At 42.8% G+C, this 22,500-nt stretch overlaps 3 protein-coding genes and 2 non-coding genes across 7 annotated transcripts in view; all 5 read left to right on the top strand.

Annotated features, from left to right (window-relative positions):
• pik3c2a (phosphatidylinositol-4-phosphate 3-kinase, catalytic subunit type 2 alpha) overlaps nt 1-6,851 on the top strand; it is a 36,034-nt gene extending 29,183 nt beyond the window's left edge. For all 3 annotated transcript variants that reach the window (XM_034534253.1, XM_034534254.1, XM_034534255.1), the window contains exons 21-33: nt 121-213; nt 516-645; nt 1,586-1,722; nt 2,162-2,331; nt 3,148-3,304; nt 3,930-4,039; nt 4,591-4,798; nt 4,905-5,029; nt 5,675-5,792; nt 5,907-5,988; nt 6,102-6,208; nt 6,310-6,435; nt 6,539-6,851. In XM_034534253.1, coding sequence (XP_034390144.1) covers nt 121-213; nt 516-645; nt 1,586-1,722; nt 2,162-2,331; nt 3,148-3,304; nt 3,930-4,039; nt 4,591-4,798; nt 4,905-5,029; nt 5,675-5,792; nt 5,907-5,988; nt 6,102-6,208; nt 6,310-6,435; nt 6,539-6,721 — 1,746 coding nt within the window. In that variant the 3' untranslated portion in view covers nt 6,722-6,851. The remainder of the gene's footprint in view (nt 1-120; nt 214-515; nt 646-1,585; nt 1,723-2,161; nt 2,332-3,147; nt 3,305-3,929; nt 4,040-4,590; nt 4,799-4,904; nt 5,030-5,674; nt 5,793-5,906; nt 5,989-6,101; nt 6,209-6,309; nt 6,436-6,538) is intronic.
• Nucleotides 6,852-9,648: 2,797 nt separating this feature from the next.
• Nucleotides 9,649-13,390, top strand: rps13 (ribosomal protein S13). The gene is made up of 6 exons (XM_034534371.1): nt 9,649-9,736; nt 10,274-10,322; nt 10,422-10,500; nt 12,315-12,484; nt 12,729-12,829; nt 13,308-13,390. Exons 1-6 carry the CDS (start codon nt 9,714-9,716, stop codon nt 13,339-13,341), a joined length of 456 nt encoding a protein of 151 aa, XP_034390262.1. The 5' UTR covers nt 9,649-9,713; the 3' UTR covers nt 13,342-13,390.
• LOC117732937 lies at nt 11,558-11,690 on the top strand. Its single transcript, XR_004609671.1, has one exon. It is a non-coding gene; the product is annotated as a small nucleolar RNA SNORA19 (small nucleolar RNA).
• On the top strand, nt 12,950-13,082 carry LOC117732936. Its single transcript, XR_004609670.1, has one exon. It is a non-coding gene; the product is annotated as a small nucleolar RNA SNORA19 (small nucleolar RNA).
• A 335-nt stretch (nt 13,391-13,725) lies between the features above and the next one.
• On the top strand, nt 13,726-17,257 carry ppp1r15b (protein phosphatase 1, regulatory subunit 15B). The gene is made up of 3 exons (XM_034534308.1): nt 13,726-14,269; nt 14,603-15,846; nt 16,391-17,257. The coding sequence occupies exons 1-3, from the start codon at nt 14,119-14,121 to the stop codon at nt 16,598-16,600; spliced, it is 1,605 nt and encodes a 534-aa protein (XP_034390199.1). The 5' UTR covers nt 13,726-14,118; the 3' UTR covers nt 16,601-17,257.
• The last annotated feature ends 5,243 nt before the right edge of the window (nt 17,258-22,500 follow it).

Genomic DNA, 22,500 nt, shown 5'->3' with positions numbered 1-22,500 from the left:
ACGACACGATTTCGATGCTGCGAACAAACCGACAGAATAACACGGTGCAGTGCGGCAGAATAACACCCCACTGTGTGTGTGTGTGTGTGTGTGTGTGTGTGTCTGTGTGTGTGTGTGTAGGCCTGCTCCTTCTTCAACTCCAACGCAGTTCCCCTGAAGCTGGCCCTGGTCAACGCCGACCCACTGGGAGAAGAGATCAATGTTATGTTTAAGGTACTGTACACACACACACACACACACACACACACTGGACACTCAATAGAAAATGAACCATATGGTCCATAAACTCACCTGAGAACGGCTTATTGTGTAACTTTCGCACACGCTGCACTAGATTAAACTAGGGAGTTGTCGTCAGCTACATCAAAAACTTGTTTTATCCAACTGTTGTTTACATGCTTTTCATCTGAACGCTGCGCCCCCTGGTGGCCGTGGAAGTGAAGTCCAACCGGTGATCATAAAAGTGCAGAGTGATGGCGTAAATTTGTCTCTCTGCTCGTCCGTTTGTGCGTCAGGTCGGAGAAGACCTGAGGCAAGACATGTTGGCTCTTCAGATGATCCGCATCATGGACCGCATCTGGCAGCAAGAGGGGCTGGACCTCCGCATTGTCAACTTCAAATGCATCTCCACTGGCAAGGACAAAGGTGACGGGGGCCCATTATACACCCGTCATTTTAAAGTTGCCCCGAATGCGTGAAGAACAAAACAAAACAGTTGACGTTTGAGAAACGTTCATTCGTACTTAGCCAAACGCACTCAGTTGCCAGTTTATTAGGTACACTGAGCTGAAACTAATGCAGTGTAATAAAATGCTGTTTAGACGGGTGTTAAATCAACTTTATGATCATTTTGGATATTGGATATTGCATTATAGAGGCGTTTCTGTTATTTAGTCTACCCTTGTTGATATAAAATAAATGAGTCACTCTAATGCAATACAACTCGACAGCACCATAAACTCGTGATCGGACAGTTAATTCAACACCTTTTTAAACAGATCAAACAAAAACTGAACTTTGTAACCTTCATAAATGTAGAATTTATTGCACGACTGTTTAGTTTAGTTTATTAACTGGATCCCCATTGGCTGACGCCTTAGTGGGGTCCACTGTTTTATTGGACTGAGTTAGATTTTGCTAGGTGTACCTAATAAATTGGCACCTGAGTTGTTTTTTTTAAATGCGAGATCACAAATAATTATTCTTTGTTTTCGTGGACGAGGAATGCACCTGTTGGGAACTTCTAAAATAAATCCTAGAAGAAGAATAACATGCTTCATTGTTGAGAAAGGAAATTACCTTTTTCTTTGTGAAATGAAAATCACCATGGCAACGGGAAGAAGAGATTAGTGCTTCACTCAGGTGGTAATGAAGGTGGAAGTAGTCAGAGCGGAAATTATGAATACGCAATCAACCTGTCAATCAATCGAAACAGACTTAACTTCCAACAGCTCATTATGACTCACGGGCGGACCCCAATGCGATGGCTTTTTATGTCAATAAAAAAAAAAACATTAACACAGAGCTGACTGACGTGCGCTCGCGTTGTGTTTTTAACACGAGTGATGCGATGTGATTCGTCAAGGCATGGTGGAGCTGGTGCCGTCCTCCGACACCCTGAGGAAGATCCAGGTGGAGTACGGCGTCACCGGTTCCTTCAAGGACAAACCGCTGGCTGAGTGGCTCCGCAAGTACAACCCCGCCGAGGACGAATACGAGAAGGTGAAAAACACACAGAGCATACGTGTGCACGCTCACATGTACAGCCAAACAAGCTCTATTTGACACAAAGTAGTGGTTTCTCACATATTATGAATCTCAGTTACACCACTGAGCTGCTTTTTTAATGCCTCGTGGTGTAAATTAGTGGGAGTGAAAATGGCTGAAATATTTAAACCATCATTTTCCTTTGACACAGTTATTTTCCACTGGAGGTGTTTAACTTTTTTTTTTTTAAAGTGTACGTGCTCTTGAAGTTTATAGCAGTCGTACAACGTCGTGACCCTTGACTCCTATAAATGTGAAACCTTACTTCACATAACCTCTGACATCATGGGGGTACTCGCTGTTAGCCAGCTGGACAACAACCTAAGACTTATTTGTTCTTCCCTTCTCTCTCTCTCTCCCTCTCTCTCTGTGTCACTCTCTCGCTCCCTTTCAGGCCTCGGAGAACTTCATCTACTCGTGCGCGGGGTGCTGCGTGGCGACCTACGTGCTGGGCATCTGCGATCGCCATAATGACAACATCATGCTGCGCTCCACCGGCCACATGTTCCACATCGACTTCGGCAAGTTCCTGGGCCACGCCCAGATGTTTGGCACCTTCAAAAGGTGAAAGTCTGACATGACGTGTGTCGTGTGGTCAAGAAAAGATCCAAACACGCTTTTGGTTTGCAATTGGGGTCGAAAGTTCTTTCCATAAATGGGGTGTGTGTGTCAGGATGTGTACTGTCGTCATTTAGTTTTTACTACCAGGTGTAAGGTCATGTACCGGTTGTTGTCAACAGGGAATGCTAACACAACGTCATAAAGGGCTCTCTCTATCTCACACCCATCAACAACTCATTGCTGGTTTCAGACCGACACAGCTGTCACGTTGGTCTTAGGTGAGGTCGGCCGTATTGTTGGCACATCGCTACCTTGAGGCAGCAGACGGCGATTGCGCAATCGACCAACCGAAATCCGCCCGACACCGTCAAATGGCTTAAGATGCGCAATCGCCCCGATGGCTAAATGCACTTAAACCATGCACTATAAATACATCATTTAAATAGAGCCTTACAGCTGCGTGTCCCAGGTGTAGTGTTTATAATTTGCTGGTTCTAAGAACGTTTTCACCTGTTGAATTTACTGTATTGCTACTCAGTGGATGCGTCTTCAAGCGTGACCTGGTTCAAAGCTCGCACACACTGTGCTCCCTCCCAGCCGGTGGCTATTGTTAGCCTCTGAGCATCTCCACTGAAATATTTAGAGGCTTTGTAGTAACTTGCTTTAGGGTGTCCCTGTAGTTGCTTTAGTGTGGTCCAGATCGTCCACAAGATTTAGAATAAAAGACCTTCGATCCACAAATATATATATATATATATTTTTTTTTTTTTTTTTTTTGGAGTAACCCGCTCGAGAAGCTGACGTCTTCTTTCCCATCAGGGACCGCGCTCCGTTCGTTCTGACCTCGGACATGGCGTACGTCATCAACGGGGGCGAGCGGCCCACCAGTCGCTTCCAGCTGTTTGTCGACTTGTGTTGCCAGGCCTACAACCTCATCCGCAAGCACTCTGGGCTTTTCCTCAACCTGTTGTCACTGGTGAGACACACACACACACACACACACGCACCATATGCACACATATCTATCCACGCATAGATACACTAACGCCTAGTATTCATACACACATTCACGGCAGCACAGTCTGTCACGTGCAGCAGGTGCATGCATTAAATTGACACGTTGTCATGGTTGTTACTTTTGGCTGCATTTTCACGAGAGACTAATCGGCAGAACATCAACTCAATAAATGGATGAATTGTTTTCGTCTAAAGTGTCAGAAAAACACTCGATTTCCTCGATTCGATGGTGACGTTTCAAATCCCAACACGTTCAGTTTCAGAATATATAAAATAGAGAAAAGCAGTATATTGAATATGCTCTACTTAGGAATAATAATGCATTAAAACAAAATGTAGAAGTCAAAGAGGGAAAATAAATGTTAATGACTATTTTCACATTGTCTTCTGTAAGCCCCCAAAAGAAGTATGAGGTTACAGTTATTTTCTGTCATTATCTTGCCGTTATTTGCTATTAATTAACTTAATTCAATAAATATTAGTTATATGTATATAGGCTATTTGATATTGTGTGTATATATATATATATATACTTTATGTAATTATTTTACTGTACAAAATGTTGGGTAATCTCTGTGTTGTAGATGACGTCCTCAGGCCTCCCTGAGCTGACCGGCTCTCAGGATCTGAAGTACGTGTTTGACGCTCTGCAGCCTCACAACACGGACGCTGAGGCAACAATCTTCTTCACCAGGTGAATTGGGGCTCGGGGGATAAAATGCATTGACTTCTATTTTCTATTCAACATAAATTGGCAGGTTGACAAAGTGTTAAATGTAAATTTGCCAAACTCTTGGACAGAAAACATCTTAAGAAAAAGAGAAATAACTCCCTCTTCTTTGTTTTTTTTGTTTTTCTCTTTATCCCATTTGCACGGCTGCTCTATTTTGACCAGCGCTGTTATTTTGTGCAGAATTCAGTTCAAGGACAATTCTGTTATTTATTTTTTCTCTCTTTTTGTTGTTGTTGTTGTTGCTACAAACTGAACGTCCAGCAGGTGGCAGTATAAGACTAGGAAGGAAAACAATAGCTGATGTCTCGCATTACAGTAACACAAACTCCTGACACAAGAAACGGTATCATGTTGACCGTGTTCTTTTAAAACCAGTCGGGTTACATTATAACTACGTTTATTGTGCCTCGTGTAAACTTTGTGACGGCTCCATGTCAGAGACAACGGCATCTTGATAAATGATCCACGTTCACCTCTGATTTCCTCCATATTTCCTTCTTTTCACCCCCCAGGCTGATAGAGTCCAGTCTGGGCAGCGTTGCCACCAAGTTCAACTTCTTCATCCACAACCTCGCCCAGCTGCGATTCTCCGGTCTGCCGGCCAACGACGAGCCCATCCTGTCTTTCTCCCCAAAGACGTACACTCTGAAACAGGAGGGCCGCATCGTCCACGCCTCCATCTTCTCCTTCCAGAAGAGATACAACCCCGACAAGCACTACGTGAGTTTCACTGCGTCCCGTCACGTCCTCTGGAGGTAAAAAAAAAAAAAACGTGAAAAGCGCAAACACCTGATCACGCGTCTCCCTGCCTGTCCTCTCCGTGCAGACGTACGTGGTGAGGCTCCTGAGGGAAGGTCAGAATGAGCCCCAGTTTGTCTTCCGCACTTTTGACGAGTTCCAAGAGCTCCACAACAAACTCACCATCCTCTTCCCGCTCTGGAAGCTGCCGAGGTAAGACGTCGCCTCCGGCTCGGAGAACCGGCACAGGAGCAAAGCAACGGATCGGACGGCTCTTTTCTGACAGAGAGCTGAAGCAGTTTTATTCATCTCTGCTCTCAAAGCCACGAGACTCCAGTGACGAAAACAGTCATTTTTATAGATGCTGGTCTATCGCTGCCTTGATTGGTTAATGTGTTTGCCTTATTGTTGTTTTTAAAGGGTTAGTTCCGATTCACCAAAGTCACGCAATAACAAATAAAACTAACGAACCGATCGAGGCAGCGGTCGAACAACTTCCAGAATTCTGCAATGTAAAATTACCAAGTGGCTTTTAAAGGGGGCATAGATGGGTATAATGGCTTTAGTTCCCCATTGGAAAGGTAAAAGTGGTGGAAATATTCTAAATATAGCGTAAACTTAGTACAGTTTTTTTTATTGACGCATCATTTAAGACGTTGTAACTCGTAAGGTACTTGGTATGTTTTGAAGAGAGAGAATCTCACCTTCTGGATGAATGGCCCTGTAACAAAAGCCCACTTAACTTCCCCTCTTTTTCCTCGTGAGGTTTTTAGACACTTACCTCAGTGCTGATGCCTTCAGGGACATCTGATTCTGTGGGAAAGTAAATGCACCCCTTTTTTCTCCCCTTATCTCTAGTTTCCCCAACAAGATGGTGCTCGGTCGCACCCACATCAAAGAAGTGGCGGCCAAGAGGAAGCTGGAGCTCAACAACTACGTCCACAACCTGATGCGGAGCTCCACTGAGGTCACCCAGGTACACACACACACACACACACGCATGTACACACTCGGTAATCGGTACACTCGGCGGGACAACGTCGGTACGCCGTAGCAGTCAATGAAGTCCTCCCATGATCTCTGTTTCCAGTGCGACCTGGTCTACACCTTCTTTCATCCGATTGCACGGGATGACAAGACGGAAGGTGTAGATGCCACGCCCAAAGCACCAGGTGAATAAAACCGGCGCTTTGGCCTTTTAGTTATTTATTGGGTAACAGACTAAGCATTTAAACATGTCAAACAACAGCATTGATGAGTGATGAGTGCCATCTGACTGTTGCAGAGCCTCCACTGAGTCCCACTTCTGGCCGGGTGGAAGGAGAGGTGAAGCTCTCGATCTCCTACAGGAACAGCAATCTCTTCATCATGGTCATGCACATCAGGGATCTGGTAAGCAGCGGTGATTTTGAATACAGAACGCCGAGACGCTGCGTTTCCTTTTTTTGTTTATCTTTTCTTTTTTTTCGTTGTCACCCCCCCCCCCTCTCCAGGTTTCTGAAGAAGGAACCGATCCCAATCCATACGTGAAAACCTACCTGCTTCCAGATCCACACAAGACTTCCAAACGCAAGACGAAGATTTCAAGGAAAACCAGGAACCCTACTTTCAATGAGATGGTGAGGACCTTTTAAAGATATTGCCTACATGTACATATCTGAAACATTGTTTTGGTGTAAAAAAAACCTCATTCACCGGTTCCCCCTCCTCCTCCCTCCACAGTTGGTGTACAGCGGCTACAGCAAGGAAACGCTGGGCCTGCGGGAGCTTCAACTGAGCGTGCTCAGTGCCGAGTCGCTGCGCGAGAACTACTTCCTGGGCGGCATCACGCTCCGACTCAAAGACTTTGACCTCAGCAAGGAGACGGTCAAGTGGTACAAACTCACGGCCGTCCCCTACTTCTAACCCCAACCTGCCTCTCTCTCTCTCTCTCTCTCTCTCTCTCTCTCTCTCTCTCTCTCTCTCTCTCTCTCTCTCTCTCTCGAAGCCCGGGATCGACTCCGCGTCTCCGGACTGAAAGCTGCGCTCTGATCACATGGGGGGGGGGGGGGGGGGGGGGAGGGAGGAGGAGGGGAGGCGGCAGCAGCAGATGCGGCGGCCGGCGGCCTTACTTGAAAATACCGGTCACTGCATTTTTTCAGTTCATGCAAATAGAAATAATTTTTTCATTTATCGGTTTATTTAAAACTGTGGGGGAGGAGACCTGGAGAAGATGGATGGATTCACTTCTGACATAAAACTTCAAGTAAAAGCAGTGAATTCTTTTCTTTCTTTTTTTTTAAATCGAATAAACCAAACGGACCGTTTCTTTTACATGAATCATGTCGTTGTGAATATTCTGAAGACGTTGGAAGGACCCGTAATATCAATACGTACATTCGCGTTGAGGTCAGTAACAACCTGATTCTACAGAGTTTCAGAAATGTGACTTGAGTGGTTCCTCACTAGCTTCTGTCTCTTCAAACTAATCCAGATTGTTTCTGTGACAAACAATCTTCACTTATTGTGGCTCTCTTTCTTTTCTTTTTTTCTAAACTCTTAACAAAGAGCTGTAATGTTTTGTACATTTTGATATTAGAGGACCAAAACGGCTTACTTATGAGAAGAGTATATATAGATTGACACATTTATTTTTTAAGGAATAGGGGGGGAAAAGGGGGGGGGGGGGGGGGGGGTATTTTTACGTTTTCCTTGTTTATTTTCTATACGGACAAATAGGAGGCGTCGGGGGGGTTTTAGACACTTCTGGGTAGAGTAGAGTCCAACACACCAGATTCCAGGAGATCAACAGTGACCTTTTTATTGATTCCCCGAGAAAGTGCCAAAAGTAATGAGAAGGACGGCAAATCAAACCACGTCGGGAGCTGAACAAGGGTGCCTTTTGTTTGTGCTCACAATCCCCTTTTTAATGCTCAACTTGGCCTTATTGCTATATATATATATTTTATTAACAATGTGATATGTCCTTTATTATAGAAAAATCTATATTCTTCAAAGCTAAATCAGTAGTTCTGACTTAAACTTAAGGTTTTTTTTGTAACATTGGGCCGCCACTAAATGCCACACTACCAGGTCTCTCTCTCGTGTTTATTACTTGACTATTTTCACACAGCACACCCTTTTTTTTTTTTTTTTTAAAGGGGAATTTGTATCATAAGCTTTGTAACACGCTCTTGTTGTGTGCTCCGGATGAAGAGATTGTGGTTGACCAATAACGCTGATCACAAGTCTGTTTCCTTCAGGTGGTTCAGAACCATAATTCAGAGTTAAAAGTGGAGTCTGGACGTGAGGCAGCGACACCACGCTCGCTCCCAGCGCGTAAGAGTGGCGCGATGACGCCGCGGTGTGCAGCTGCAATAGTCAGCGAGAGCTTAAACTGCCAGTGAAGTCCAGATCCAGACAGTTTTTTATGATATTCAAGAGAGAAACTGAACTCGGATCAGCGCCGGTGAAAAAAAAGGCAACTTTAACTTGAAACATCTTCACACAAAAAAAGGGAACAAGATTCTGAGCATTAGCTGCTTTCCTCGCCCCCTCGCTCACTATATACATCTAAAGTTATTGTTATTGATGTTTAATAAAGAATTTGAATTTATCTGAAAAGGATTTTTGTTTTTAAAGAGAAGATTCTACAAGACTATTTTGATCCGAGAGCGTTCACACTATGAATATTAGTGACTGTACAGAGAAAGCAAGCAGAGTTTGTATTAACATGGCCAGTTATTTATTCTTAATTGGTGACCTGTAACCCGAATGGATCGGTGTGTACTGTAATCCCTCTTTCCTAAAGCAAATTAAATGTTTGTGGAACAAATATACGACTCTTTGTTTCTGTTGTGTGAAATGGGACATGATGCATTACAGACACCCAGCACCATTTTACACTGTGACCCTGTGGGTAAAAATAAATTATGGCATAACTGATTGAGGTTTTAAGAAAAGATTTTGTCACAAGACCAAACCCAAAGGCCTCTTAAGACCCACACAGGGTTATATTTAATATTTGAATTAATATGATGCTGACACAAATTAAAAACTATTCTACACAGTAGGCTTGCGGTCAGTATTCTAGCTTTATTAACGGTGATATTAATACAATAATTGTTTTAATTATTGTTTAATGCCGTAGAAGCACATTGTTACAGTTTAATCGAGATTCAAAACAACCTGATAAATGTACAATTAAACAAAGACTGAGAAGGAGAATATTGGTGACTATTTATTTAGTTGAATCTTTTTTTTAAATATATTTACGTTAAATATATGTAACAAAACATGAAAATATATTAGCGTGACTTACGTTAAATAGGTGTAACAAAAAATTAAAATATATTTGCGTGACTTACGTAAAAAATGTGTAACAAAACATTCAAATATATTTGCGTGACTTACGTTAAATAGGTGTAACAAAACATTAAAATATATTAGCGTGACTTACGTAAAAAATGTGTAACAAAACATTAAAATATATTAGCGTGACTTACGTAAAAAATGTGTAACAAAACATTAAAATATATTTGCGTGACTTACGTTAAATAGGTGTAACAAAACATTAAAATATATTAGCGTGACTTACGTAAAAAATGTGTAACAAAACATTAAAATATATTTGCGTGACTTACGTTAAATAGGTGTAACAAAACATTAAAATATATTAGCGTGACTTACGTTGAATAGGTGTAACAAAACATTAAAATATATTAGCGTGACTTACGTAAAAAATGTGTAACAAAACTAACTAAAATATATTTCCGTGAATTGACAGCCGTTCACGACGACCGTGAAACCGTTGGTCGCCGTCAATAACGCGTTCCTCTGCGTCATTGCGTCACTTCCGGCGCAGGCGCAAAATAGCATTCTCTGTCGCGTGTGCGGCCTCTCTTCCTCCACCGCCATCATGGGTCGCATGCACGCTCCCGGGTGAGCGCTCTTTTCGTGATTTAAAGATAGAATATCGTGTCTTCGGACCGTTTTTACCTCGACGAAATCGCTCGTAAACGTATTATGGACGTCAGAGGAGCGGTTTGAGACATTTAATCCGGTTTTATAAACCAGGAAAATAACTTAGAAAAAATACGGAGCCGCACGTCGACATCCACATCGGGCCAGCTAGCTTACATGAGCTAACGGCTCACCGCGAGTCTGCTGCTCCACTTCGCCGTCAAATTTTAGACCGAAACACGTCGCACATTCACAGCAGAAATACAATCATATTTACGTGCGTTTGACGGAGAAGTTGAACCCGTGTAACGAAACAACTGAACGTTAATATCGGCACAACAGTCGACCCCCGACACGAGTAACTAGCTGCAGTTAAACGTTAGCCCGGCCAGCAACCTTCATTAGCTTCCGAGGAGGGTTTGCAGATAAGCCAGATAGAAACCCCAAATGTACCTCTTTTTTTTTTAAATGTCTGTTTTCACGTGTCTAAACGAAACCAATGTGTCTTTCCCACAGAAAGGGCCTGTCCCAGTCAGCTCTGCCTTACAGGCGCAGTGTTCCCACTGTAAGTAACTGTTCAAATGTGTTTTTATACTTATACATGTATCTACATATTTATGAACTGATTTTATTAGTGGGTTAATCATTTCGGGATAATTTGCAGTGGCTGAAGCTTACATCTGATGATGTCAAAGAGCAGATCTTCAAGCTGGCCAAAAAAGGCCTGACCCCCTCTCAGATCGGTAAGTGTTTCTGTGAGATTCTCGGTCTAGAAACTGACTAGTATGTTGTGTGCTTCTGCAGAACGGGTATATGTGTGTCCTTTCTTTCATACAACGTGTCTTTACAGTTACATTTGCAACAGAAATTCAGCACAGTGGTTGTTTTCTTTTAACAAAATCCTTCAGCCAATATATTTGGCTTGTTTAGGAAAAACATTTAACATTTTTTAAATAGCTTTTCCAAAATGTGTCCATTGCTTTTAGGGCTGATTTTAAGCAGGCACTTTTACTAACATTGACCAAATGGGGGCATTGTTTCACAGATGCTGTAGATCACATGTGACCAGAGAACTCTGTTAGCAAATCAACCATGTCTCACTTTATAGATCTATATCTAAATGGAGCCATTTTTAATCCAGTCGCAGTAATTAGGTTGGACAAAGTCATAACAAATGCTAGTGTGTACTTTATATTTTGGGGGACTCTGGTCATTAATCGGTCCACACTTGGTACAAAAAAGGGGCTGTTTAAGCACAGTATGGCATTTGGGGCGTACAAGCTTTTCCCCATCAATTACATAAGTGGACTAAGGTGCCCCCCTTTTCAAGAACATATAGGTCAGTTCTGATTCTTTATAACACAATCTAATACATGCTGACATTGATTTCCAGAGACAAAAGAACAAATGCTGCAGCATTCAGAGGGAGTGCAGCATTCATACTGCACATAAGGTGCAAACAAGATGATATAATATGCAATATCATAAAAACGGTGTTTAAATTCTTACCGTAGTATATCAAATATGTTTTACCTTATTGGCAGCTTTACTGGCACAACTAGAATGAAATGTCACACTAGAAATTAAACATGTTCAACAGTTGTGTCGGCGCTGTTTACACTAAAGGATAAGATTATCTTTGGGTTTGATTTCATGTACTACTTCCAGTTTGGGATGCTTTCCTGGTTTTGGTTTCCAATTCCATTGTGTTTATAAATTTAAATGGGTCCAAAGTTGAACTTAATGATGTCATAGACTTGCTATTAACTACTCCTCCACAACAACTATATACATTAAAAGATGCACAAATCATTATCCTGCTCTCTCCTCTATTGAGAGTAGTGATATTTCTGTTGTGCTAGAAAAAAAGCTGGAGGAAAATTAACAGCTGTGGCTACTTGGTGCCACATCTGCCAGTCACCTTTGCACAATTAAAATAAACATTTTGTGAGCAGTTATTTTCTGTAAATGTTATGAATTGGGCTAACTAGCTGCCTTCCTGTAGCACTTTTTTTTTTTGCGGGGTCATTAACCAAATATCAATTTGATTGTACAGAAACGACAAATAAAACCCTTTTTCTTCAGTGTAAACTCGGTCCCTTCGCATAATTCAAATACATATTTTGTTTGCCATTTTATGACGGATTGCAAGAGAGCAGGGAGACTGTCAGTGTATACAGTTCATTACATTGAGGAACACTTTAAAAAAAAATCTGTTCCCTGTTGCAAAACAAATGATGCAACATTCAGAGGGAGTGAAGCATTCACACTGCACATGCACAACAAGATGAGAACATGCAGTGCAATAATATAAACGGTGTAAATTGTGATTTGAATACTTACCGTAGTATATAAAATATTTGTTACCTTATTGGCAGCTTTACTGGCACAACTAGAATAGAATGTCACACTTTAGAAATTATACATGTTCAACAGTAGTGTTGTGTAATCTTTGGGTTTAAGATATGTTTCTAATCTAGTTTCTTTTTAATAATTAAAGCAAACTATTAGAGCGACAAACTGTCCAGTTTTTAAGCCCGTTTGTCTACTTGTCCAGGTGTGATTCTGAGGGACTCCCATGGTGTGGCTCAAGTACGTTTCGTCACTGGAAACAAGATCCTGAGGATCCTGAAGACCAAAGGTCTGGCCCCTGACCTGCCTGAGGATCTCTACCACCTCATCAAGAAGGCTGTCGCAGTCAGGAAGCACCTGGAAAGAAACAGAAAGGTACATTAAGACTCCAAAAATATTGAGAAAGTTGATGGTCATTCTCAGACAGTTTTTAGTTTATACTATATAACACAGATGTGTTAGGGAACCAAATATAAAGGAACCCAAAGCTCTGGTAAATGTGCTATAGATAAAGGCAGTTATTGTTTGTTTTTTTCATGGGTGAATGGACATATTCTGTAATACATGTGTTGCACTTCAATCCCGTAACATCTCGCTCCTTTTTTTACTCGACTTGCAGGACAAGGATGCCAAGTTCCGCCTGATTCTCACCGAGAGCAGGATCCACAGGCTGGCCCGTTACTACAAGACCAAGAGAGTACTGGCCCCCAACTGGAAGTAGTACGTATTGGTTCTGCTTTGGGAAGCTTTCCTTGTTTTCATTTTTCCGATTTCCATTTAAATTATGTTTTTAAAAAAAAATGGCTCAATGATGTCAGACTTGCTACTATACTTTAAAAGATGCACAAATCATTGTCCTGCTCTCTCCTCTATTGAGAGTAGTGATATTTCTGTTGTGCTAGAAAAAAAGCTGGAGGAAAATTAACAGCTGTGGCTACTTGGTGCCACATCTGCCAGTCACCTTTGCACAATTCAATTAAAGATTGTTATTTTGAGAACATTTACATTTTATGAATTGGGCTAACGGCCTTTCTGGAGTAAATTGTTTTGGGCCGTGAATATAACCAAATGTCTATTTTTGATTATGCAGACCCCTCTCCCCCCAAAAAAACTATTTTTTTTCACAATGATAAAGTATAAAATATGGCAATTTTTGCGGAGTGCTCCATCTAACGGTATGTTTTCTCTTTGTCTACAGCGAGTCTTCTACAGCTTCTGCTCTGGTGGCATAAACGCTGCACTTTTTTTTGGATTAATAAAAAAAAAGATTTGAATCGGAAATTGTTCTGTTGTCTTTCTTTAAATTGTGTTTTACATACCTTGTTTTTTAATATTACAATATAAATATAGAAATGTTTAGAAATAGTCTTGTGACTAAAAAAAATGAATTTTCTGTTTATAGGAATGTAAACCAAGCAATAATTGTGAAATTGAAACTGCACCCGTTGAGGTACAATTTGCTTTCGAGGCTTTGAAAACTCCCTTTACGCCCATTCTTCTACGTTAAATGAACGGCAGAGGCCATTAAAACGGGACTTCCGGGCATCTCGTGGGGAATTTACTGGCAGATTCTACGCGTCACACGTTCCCTTACGAAGGAGTGGTTTTAATACGTCACAGGGGGGCGGTTACGTTTGGTTGAGCGGCAGCCGCGGCCTCCAATCGCAGCCTCGCGCTACGTCACGCTCGCTGTGTTTAAAAGGGGGACGCTGTCGCAACCTCCACACACTACGCTCACCAACTACAACACACGAAAACATGGAGGAGAAAATACACGAGCGTATTTGACGGAAGGAAAATTCCACCACCGCGAGAGAAAAAAAATGGCTTCCGTTCGGCTGACGATGAAGCGACAGCAAATCGACCCATATCTGTCACAGAGAAGTACGCGAAATCTGTTGGTTTTCGACGAGGAATACCAGAATACGTGAGGACTTTTTTTTTTTTTCAGTTGACATAACCCGCCCGTTGGTTCCAAGCCGTTAAACAAAACAAAACAAAAAACAAAAATGGCCGCGGTTGTTGGTTCTGAACGGACCGCGATGGAAAGGTTCGGCGGCGGAGGGAAGTCTCTTCTCCCGTGGACTAAACAGATGCTCACGGTTCTGTGGGAACAGCTGCGACTGCTGGTTCAGGTCATCTACTACACCTTCGTGTCGGGTAAGAAACGATACGAAATATATTTTAAAAACTTGCATTAAATACATACTGTTTACCTATGGGTACATATTATTATAATGTCCAAGGAGGAGTTTGTTTAGCCCGGTTACTCAATCTATTTTATTGTGTGTTTTACATCCTAATCCAGCTAGTGTACTTCCCATGTACAGCCTTAATCCCTGTATAGCATACTTTAAAAAAAATGTTAATTACATTTTTTAAAGCCATCTGACTTCTGTGATGTTTTGAATGATCATGCTCTTAATTAAGCTTGTTTAACGGAGATGGGAGATCATAATTCAAAATTAAATAATTTTATTATTTCAATCCCAGTTTTCCAGATGTTCCGGTTCGAGGTTCACGTGAGAATCACCGACGAGACGGGTCAACACATCCAGCACATGACCACGGCGGCGAACCCCACCGACTCCTTCCTGTTCTCCTCGCTGTTCGACGGCGACAACGGAGTGATGGTCGGCGGCACGAACCCCCTCTCCAACTTCTGCGCCGACGTGGGCGACTCCTTTGCGGGGAAATCCACCGCCGAGGCCCTGCTGTCCACCCTGCGTGCCGACGACCTCTGCTGCGGATTGGTCGACGATTTCGTGTCCGGCAAAGACGACGCCGCCATCTTCCTGGGACACCAATCCAGCTGGAAAATGGGCTTCCCCGGCGACTGGAACATCTTCGTGTCGAGCAGCGACAGCTCAAACGACGGCTGCCATAAAACCGGCGACAGAGTCTTCAAGCAGGAGGTGTCCGAGGAGGAGATAAGTTTCCACTGGAGTAGCGAAGAAGACCAGAACGTAGTCGAGTTCGACAGCGAGGAGAGCAAGGCGCTTTGGGAGTCCCTGTCCAAATCGAGCGATCCTTACAACCCCTTCTTTTTCTCTGCGTGTATTTCAACAAACACAAATATGGGGAGGGGTAAAGGCAACGCGGCAGAGAGCGACGGGGACCTCGCGTCGGCGTGCAAGGCCGGCGAGGAGATGTCGGCGCCTCGCGGCCTGAACGTCTGGGTCGGCCGCTCCGACAGCGAGAGCAGCTGGAGCAGCTGGGCCAGCTCCGAGGGTTCGAGCCCCGACATCGACGAGGAGAGCGAGAGGCTCTTGGAGTTCTTCAGCAGCCCCGACGATCCCTACAACCCCATGTGCTTCACCGCGCGCACATTCGGCAGCGCGACGCCTCAAACCGCCACCACACAAAAGGCCTCTCTTCCTGCGCCTCCCTTCAAGTTGGACACTGAGGAGAAGGAGGGCAGCTTCTCTCCTTCGTCCGAGGATGACGAAGAGCAGCTGTGGGAATCCCTCGGCCAAAAGGACGACCCGTACCACCCTCTCAACTTCCAGGCCTGCCTTCAGAGCTCCCCGTCAGCGGCCACGACGCCGCCGTCCGGAGAAGCTCCACCAGAGAAATGTGAAACGGAGTCAGAAAAACCCAAAGCCACCAAGCCCTCGCTTCCAGAGAGGAAGTTAAAGCGTCACTCCCACCCAGACAAAACTCTGGTGCCCTGGAAAAGAACTGGACAAACACGGCGGTCCCTGCCGGAGGAGAAGACCAGCAGCCCCCACAAACAGGTCATTATCTAATAATAACATGGCGTCAAACCACCAGACAGGATTAGATAAAGCACGTGCACATGATGCCTCATTTCGCGTTAGTACATTTAGCTCAAAGTGTCTTTGCTGACTGTTGCAACCTCTCGTGGTTAAGATAAGGTTTGATTCCTGCGAGCTGTTGTTTGTCGTCGGTTAGCAACGGCACCGGTCGTCACGACCGAGCCGCGTCACGTGACTCAGAGAGCAGAGTCAGCAGAGACTTTGGGCTTCCGCATTGGGCTCAGTGTGAAGACGTGTCGCACGCTGTTTGTTCAGAAGCACCCAGACTCATAACATCGAGCCCGGGGCAGAAAAAACGGTCACTGGTGCTGGGAAAGTACATGGTTTTCAGGGTATTTTCACAAACAGTTTGAGTGGTAATAACCAAATATCTGGTGACTCTTATTTGAAGTTTAGATGCCTTCTTACTTGTTATAAACCCCTAAAAAAAAAAGCACACAATGAACAATCGGTATAATTTGAACAAAATGTACTAAATCTTTTTATCTTTTCTGGGTTTCAGGTACAGTTTTCTCCTCTGGTCCAAGTCCACGTCATGCGCACCTGGCCGTTCGCTCGCCAGGCGTCCCGCAAAGGACACTGGGAAGAAATGGCGCGAGACCGGGACCGCTTCCGGAGGCGGGTCCTGGACGCGGAGCAGGCCATCGGCCGCTGCCTCGCCGAGCCCCACAGAGAGAGGATGCGGGCGCATCTGGACGGTGCCTTGAAATAAAACAGAACCCCACCCCCACCCCGGACACTGAATGTTTCATTTCCCCTTTTTTTTCCTTTTCTTTTTTTTCAAATGAGAACTCGTGATTGGTTGCAATGCAATTTTGATTTTAAGGCCAATTAGGAATTTGCTGTTAGGCCAACATCAACGTTCGGTGTCACGACCTTGTACCTCAGAAGGTTTTCTACATTTTTGTGATTGTTGCACTGACACTTTCTCATATTAACCTCAGCATTGACGTGTGGGATGTTGTTTTTTGTATGCCTTATATACTGACCTAGCAATGTAGATTATTTATGCCCTATGGAGCTTGTTGTTTGTTTTTTACCGTTGGTTTTAACTGTTTGTGTTTTTATATGTGCGAAAATCAAACTCCAGTGGTGACTCTAGAAGTTAAAAGATGATGATAAAGCTTGTTTTGTTGAAGCATGACGTGTTGATATGAAGCTCTGGTTCGATCCTTGTCCACTATTTAAGTTTTCGATGTTAAGTTTAGTTTTTTTCTCAGTCGATGGAATATAACGGCATCGTGGAGATGGATTTATTTATCTTGACTGGAAAGTTTCTCACACGTTGTCCTTCGCGGTGACGTCATCATGCGGCCAGAAAATCGTTTGTAGCCGATTTTGTCAAATAAATAAAATGTGTTGCACTGTATCGTTGTTATCTGTCTTCAGCAGGTCGGACAGCGAGGGGGCTTTTATTTATTCTACTTCCTGTTTCTAGTCGTGCTCTTTGTGTGGTATTACTGGTCCTTGAGCGTAACAGAAGTGTAGAGTACACAAAGCCCGAGGACTATGTACACACACACACACACACTGGGTCAACTCTGTTTTTTTAAAAGGTCATATCTTCAGTTGTTTCATAAACATTGTGTGTGTCGCAGATACTTTTAAAAATCCTGCTTAGCAACCACAAACGATCCTTTTTGCAGCAGCGTAAGCTCGAAAAAAAAAACACAAACCAGTTGGACCTCTCACCCAGTTTGGCCTCACCCAGTGCAATTCCAAGGATTCCAAGGAGCTGGTAATGGGACACCTGAGTGTGACGCTCACCTGGTCGAGGCGAAGCTTACTGGAGGGCCTGGTTTCCTTTGCTGGCGCTTCATAAACGTTACGCTGCACCTACAGCTTAAATTGGTAATTAGCTAATTTAACGACGTGAGTGAACACACTTTGAACTTTTTGAGACGTGTATTTATGACATTTATTGCTCTTCTATCCACCCTGGGATCTAACTTGAGGTTTCTTCCTGTTGCTCTCCCTGTTAAAGAATTTCTCTTTAATATTACAAATATTTCTGTATCCGCCGCCTCTCAAATTTAATTAAATTAAATTAAATGCTTTAAAAATATTATAGAATGTAAATGGGAAAAGTTCAAACATGCAGAAATTGCACAACAAATAATGAATCTAGGCCTAAACAGATTACAAAGATAGACGATGTAAATGTGTACGTTTAATATTAAGATGTAACAGAACAGGCAGAAATGGTCCAATATTGTTTTCTGCGCTCAAAGCTTAAAACACAGATGATTACACTTAATTTAATGTTTAAACTTGGATGTGCAATCTACATACATACCATAATATCTAATGTTTTTTGTAGAAACTCCCCGCAGCCCATTTAGGAGGTTTTTGGGGCCCCCCGAGCTTTAAAACCGGCCTCATTTAGGATGGAAAAAGCAGCCTGAAATACCTGAAATGTAGTCGTTGTTAAAACAACAGGTAAACACAGTCGAGACGTCTTTAAACAAAACAAACAAAAGTGCTCCGGCTCGTTATGTTTTCCTCAAATATTTAAGACCCAGTTAAAAGTCGGCTGCATGTAGAAATTGTTAAAATACACACATTGGTTTCTCTCATTTGCATGCCTCTCTTCCTCTTCATGCACCTTGTGTGTGTGTGTGTGTGTGTGTGTGTCTCTCACACACACACACTCAGGAGCTTATAATTTCCCAGAGGGCCGTGAGTCTCCGTGCAGAGTAACTGCTGTAAGGCTGTCGTAAGACAAGGGTTAAAAACACCAAGTATGATGAAATGACTTTCCAGAGGGATGAAATCAATTAGCACCCCCCTCTTCTTCTCTCTCTAACACACACACACACACACACACACACACACACACACACACACACACACACGCACACAGAGCATGGTGCAAAGCTGAGCAATTGCTGACACTGTTGCTGTGTCAACCCAGCGGGAGGTCTTTTGCACCATGCTCTGTGTGTGTGTGTGTGTGTGTGTGTGTGTGTGTGTGTGTGTGTGTCTCCCCTCCCTCCTACACGGTGTGTAGGTCATTGAGCTCCTGCTGCTCTTGCACACAGAGAATAAATGAAGGTTCTTGCAAGAGGATATTGGTTTGTGAAAAGAAGAAAAAATAACACAAGAAATACATTATAGTTGTTTTTTTAAGGCTAGAGGGCATCGTCTAAAACGTATAAATAAATGTATTTGTGTTTCAGGGTTATAGAACTACGGTCTATAAGCTGTAAATGAACCTCGAGTTCATTGTTGTTGTTTATCAAAGCCTCTTATTTGTTCATTATATTTTATATTTGTTATTATGTACACGTCCTGCTCAAAGGCACTACGACCAGATGCAAATGTACATTTCTCCTCTGTTATTCGCTCTCATTTTCCCCTTCCACTCTCCTCTCCTTTTCTTTTTTTTCAAACCCACTCCCCTCTCAGCGTCTTTGTTCTCCATCCTTCTCCTCCTCATCCTCTCCCAGTAGCTCCGTGGCCTAGGCGACCCCGTCTCCAGGCAACCGGCGGGAGTGGCGAGGCGTCGAAAGGATTGCAGGTGATTGCAGCAGCAACAGAATCATCATCATCAGCAGCAGCAGCAGCAGCAGCAACAGAGGCAGCACAGGCAGTGGGTTTCCAGACACACACACACAGACACACACACACACACATGTGGTTGCCCCTCTCACTCGCCTGCCAGAGAGGGGCATCTCCTGGGTCACAATTAGCTGATGATGCAATCCGACACCAGCTATTGTGTCTCTCACACAGACGGGAAAGGCGAAAGGCAACAAAGCCCCAAATTCCTGCTTCATCCAGAACGTTTGTCTCTCAGCACACTGAACGCCCGCCCGCCCCCATCGTGTTCATCGGTTCATCTGCGTCACCTTTTCCACCATTTAAGATCCTCGGGGGAGTGGTGCTTTCACTTAGATTCACCTGGTCTGGCTCAGGGGTCAACACGTGGACTTGAAGGTGCCCCCGTGAGGCATTCAAGGACCTCCAGAAGCCCCTCTTCAAAATTCACTTTAAGAATGGAAAAAAACAACCATTTGAACCATGTTTTTGAACCATCTATATGTGCAACAGACACTGTGAACAGATTAACACACACACATGTGGTGACACACTTATTTACGTGAGGATGAGCCGTCTGTCTGTCTTTAAACACGGGCCATCTGCACGTGGCTCAGTGTATTTGTGTCAGTGGGTGAGTCTGCATCAGGTGTAGTGACCCACTCGAGCCACTGGGGGCAAACACCTCGCCTCCCTGGTACGTGACCTACGTGACGCATCAATAATCACAATTATAATGCAAGAAAAATGTGTCTCTGTCTAAAATCTAAACAGTTAATGTGTACAAAATTATATATAACTTTATAAGAAGGTCCTTGAAAACCTGTAAATCTAATAAAATCCAGTGCAAGTAGAAGTATTCAGATCTTGTAAGTTTTAGTTTTAGCATCAAAATAGACCTAAAGTACCAAAAGGAAAGCCCATTTCAGATTGATGTATATTCTATTTTTAATAATCATTATTGGTGCATTAATGTGTACATCATGTCAATGTTTGCTCACTTTGTGCACTGCTTGTGAATGTACTATTTACTGTTTATTTAATGCCTTATCTACCCTATAATAATAAATCACGGTTAACTATATTTTGAATTACTAATCTGAACATGCAAAGTAATAACTTGAGTGGTCACATGAATGTGGTCGAGGATATATTTAAATATAAATTGTACATGAGTAAAAGTACTCATCTTCTTCCGTTATATACATTACGCTAATATACATTACGCTAATATACATTAATATAGTTTTACTAAAATTAATACAGGTGGTATTGGTTTTTTTTTTTAGATCAATGCATTAAGATGAGGTTGCCATGGCAGCGAAATACCACCCATTTACTGTAACAGTGTGTGTGAACAGCTTAGTTGGAGTTTCCTTCCACACCCAGAGGACCATATATGGACATCCTGTATCTCAAACACTGAACTGTGTCGCTCTGCCGCCCTCTAGTGGTCAGAAATGGACAACGTCCAGGTTTTTTTAGTCACGTGACGCTTCAGTGAAAGACATAGAGTAGAAGTACACAGATATTAAATTACATTATTTTTTTTGACACAGATTTCTAATAAACCTCTACGTATAGATTGTTATTATTAGATATTTTTAAATAAGGTACTAATAAGGTACTTTATATATATATATATATATATATATATATATATATATATATATATATATATTATACATTTCTGAACGTATGAGCCTTAAAAAAGAACCCTTTTAGAGACGTGTTGCATCTGATGAATGATGATGATGATGATGATGATGACGATGATGACGATGAGGTTTCTCAGCCCAGCGATGGAATGTGCAACCGCCGTCTGAAATTAAGTTTTTCCATTTCACATCAGGGCAACGTTCAGAGTGAACACAGTATAGTCATATGTACTTTTACTCAAGTACTCCGGGTACTATTTAGGTATAAGGCTACTTTATATGTTGTATTACACTACATCTGAGAGGGAAATGTTGTACCTTTGACTTCATTTATTATTATTTATCTAAATGGGACCATAATTTACATTCTGTGTTGAAATATTTTACTTGAAACTAGTGTTAAATTAAGTGAGAAGTCATCTTCTCATAGACTTCTATACAATCCCACCAGAGGAGTCGCCCCCTGCTGGCCTGCAGAGAGAATGCAGGTTCAAGGCCCTTCAGCGTTGGATTCCTGCCAGTTTGAGTCCTCGGTCTTCACTCCTGTGAACTCCTCACGTTACACAGAGTACAGTTAATAGTACGAGTGACCTTTAACCCGCAGCCCAGTGACTTTAACCATTGTTGCTGCACCATTAAAAGTCATTCTTGCTCCATATTTCATCTTTCCAAATCTCTGCAGTCAGTTTCAGAGGAAACAATCCGAGTGCCATCTGGTGCCTCGGGTTTCGTTGAGCTTCGCCGAGCCCGAGAAGATATTGTCTGTGCGGCCATAGTGAGTACACAGGAACTCGGTGACATTTGATTAATAGTGTTTAATAAAAACAGATAATCTCAGTCGTCCACTGACCTGGTTGTCAACAGCTTGCTTTTCTTTTCAGCGCTTAAACGACGAGAAAACAACAAAAGTGTTAAAAGCTGAATAAGGTATTTTTTATATTTTCATCAGCAATTTAATTGTATGTATTCTTTTGGTGCCTTTTTAGGTTTTGTTGACCTTTCATTGGATTATTTATTAGACTTTTGTCTCGTAGCCAACTGGAGGATGAACTGACACCTGCTGTCCACCAGAGGGAGACAGAGTCGTGTAGAACATGTGTTCTGTCTCAACTTGAGAGGATCTTTCACTACATAGAAACAGACGTACAAACAACAGTAAAGAGACTTAAAATATACAATTTGAAAAGCACATTTTTGCTGTATTATTCAACCAACCGTGTATTATCGTTCCAGTGAGACACTCTCGAGTCTTCCCCATGCCGTCTCCAGTTAAAGGAACCCGCTGACGTCTCATCGCCCCATTTAAAGGAGAAAACTTTGATTCCGCTTGGTAACAAAAATCCCAGAAAGGTCCAGAAAGAGTTTAAGTGAACCTTGAGGAGTCAAGGTCAAGACTGAACATCACAAGGTCGTC

Source organism: Cyclopterus lumpus, chromosome 6 (assembly GCF_009769545.1).
Source record: "Cyclopterus lumpus isolate fCycLum1 chromosome 6, fCycLum1.pri, whole genome shotgun sequence".
Taxonomy (NCBI): Eukaryota; Metazoa; Chordata; class Actinopteri; order Perciformes; family Cyclopteridae; genus Cyclopterus; species Cyclopterus lumpus.
Note: the sequence above shows the minus strand (reverse complement) of the source record. Positions and strands in the feature narration are given on the sequence as shown.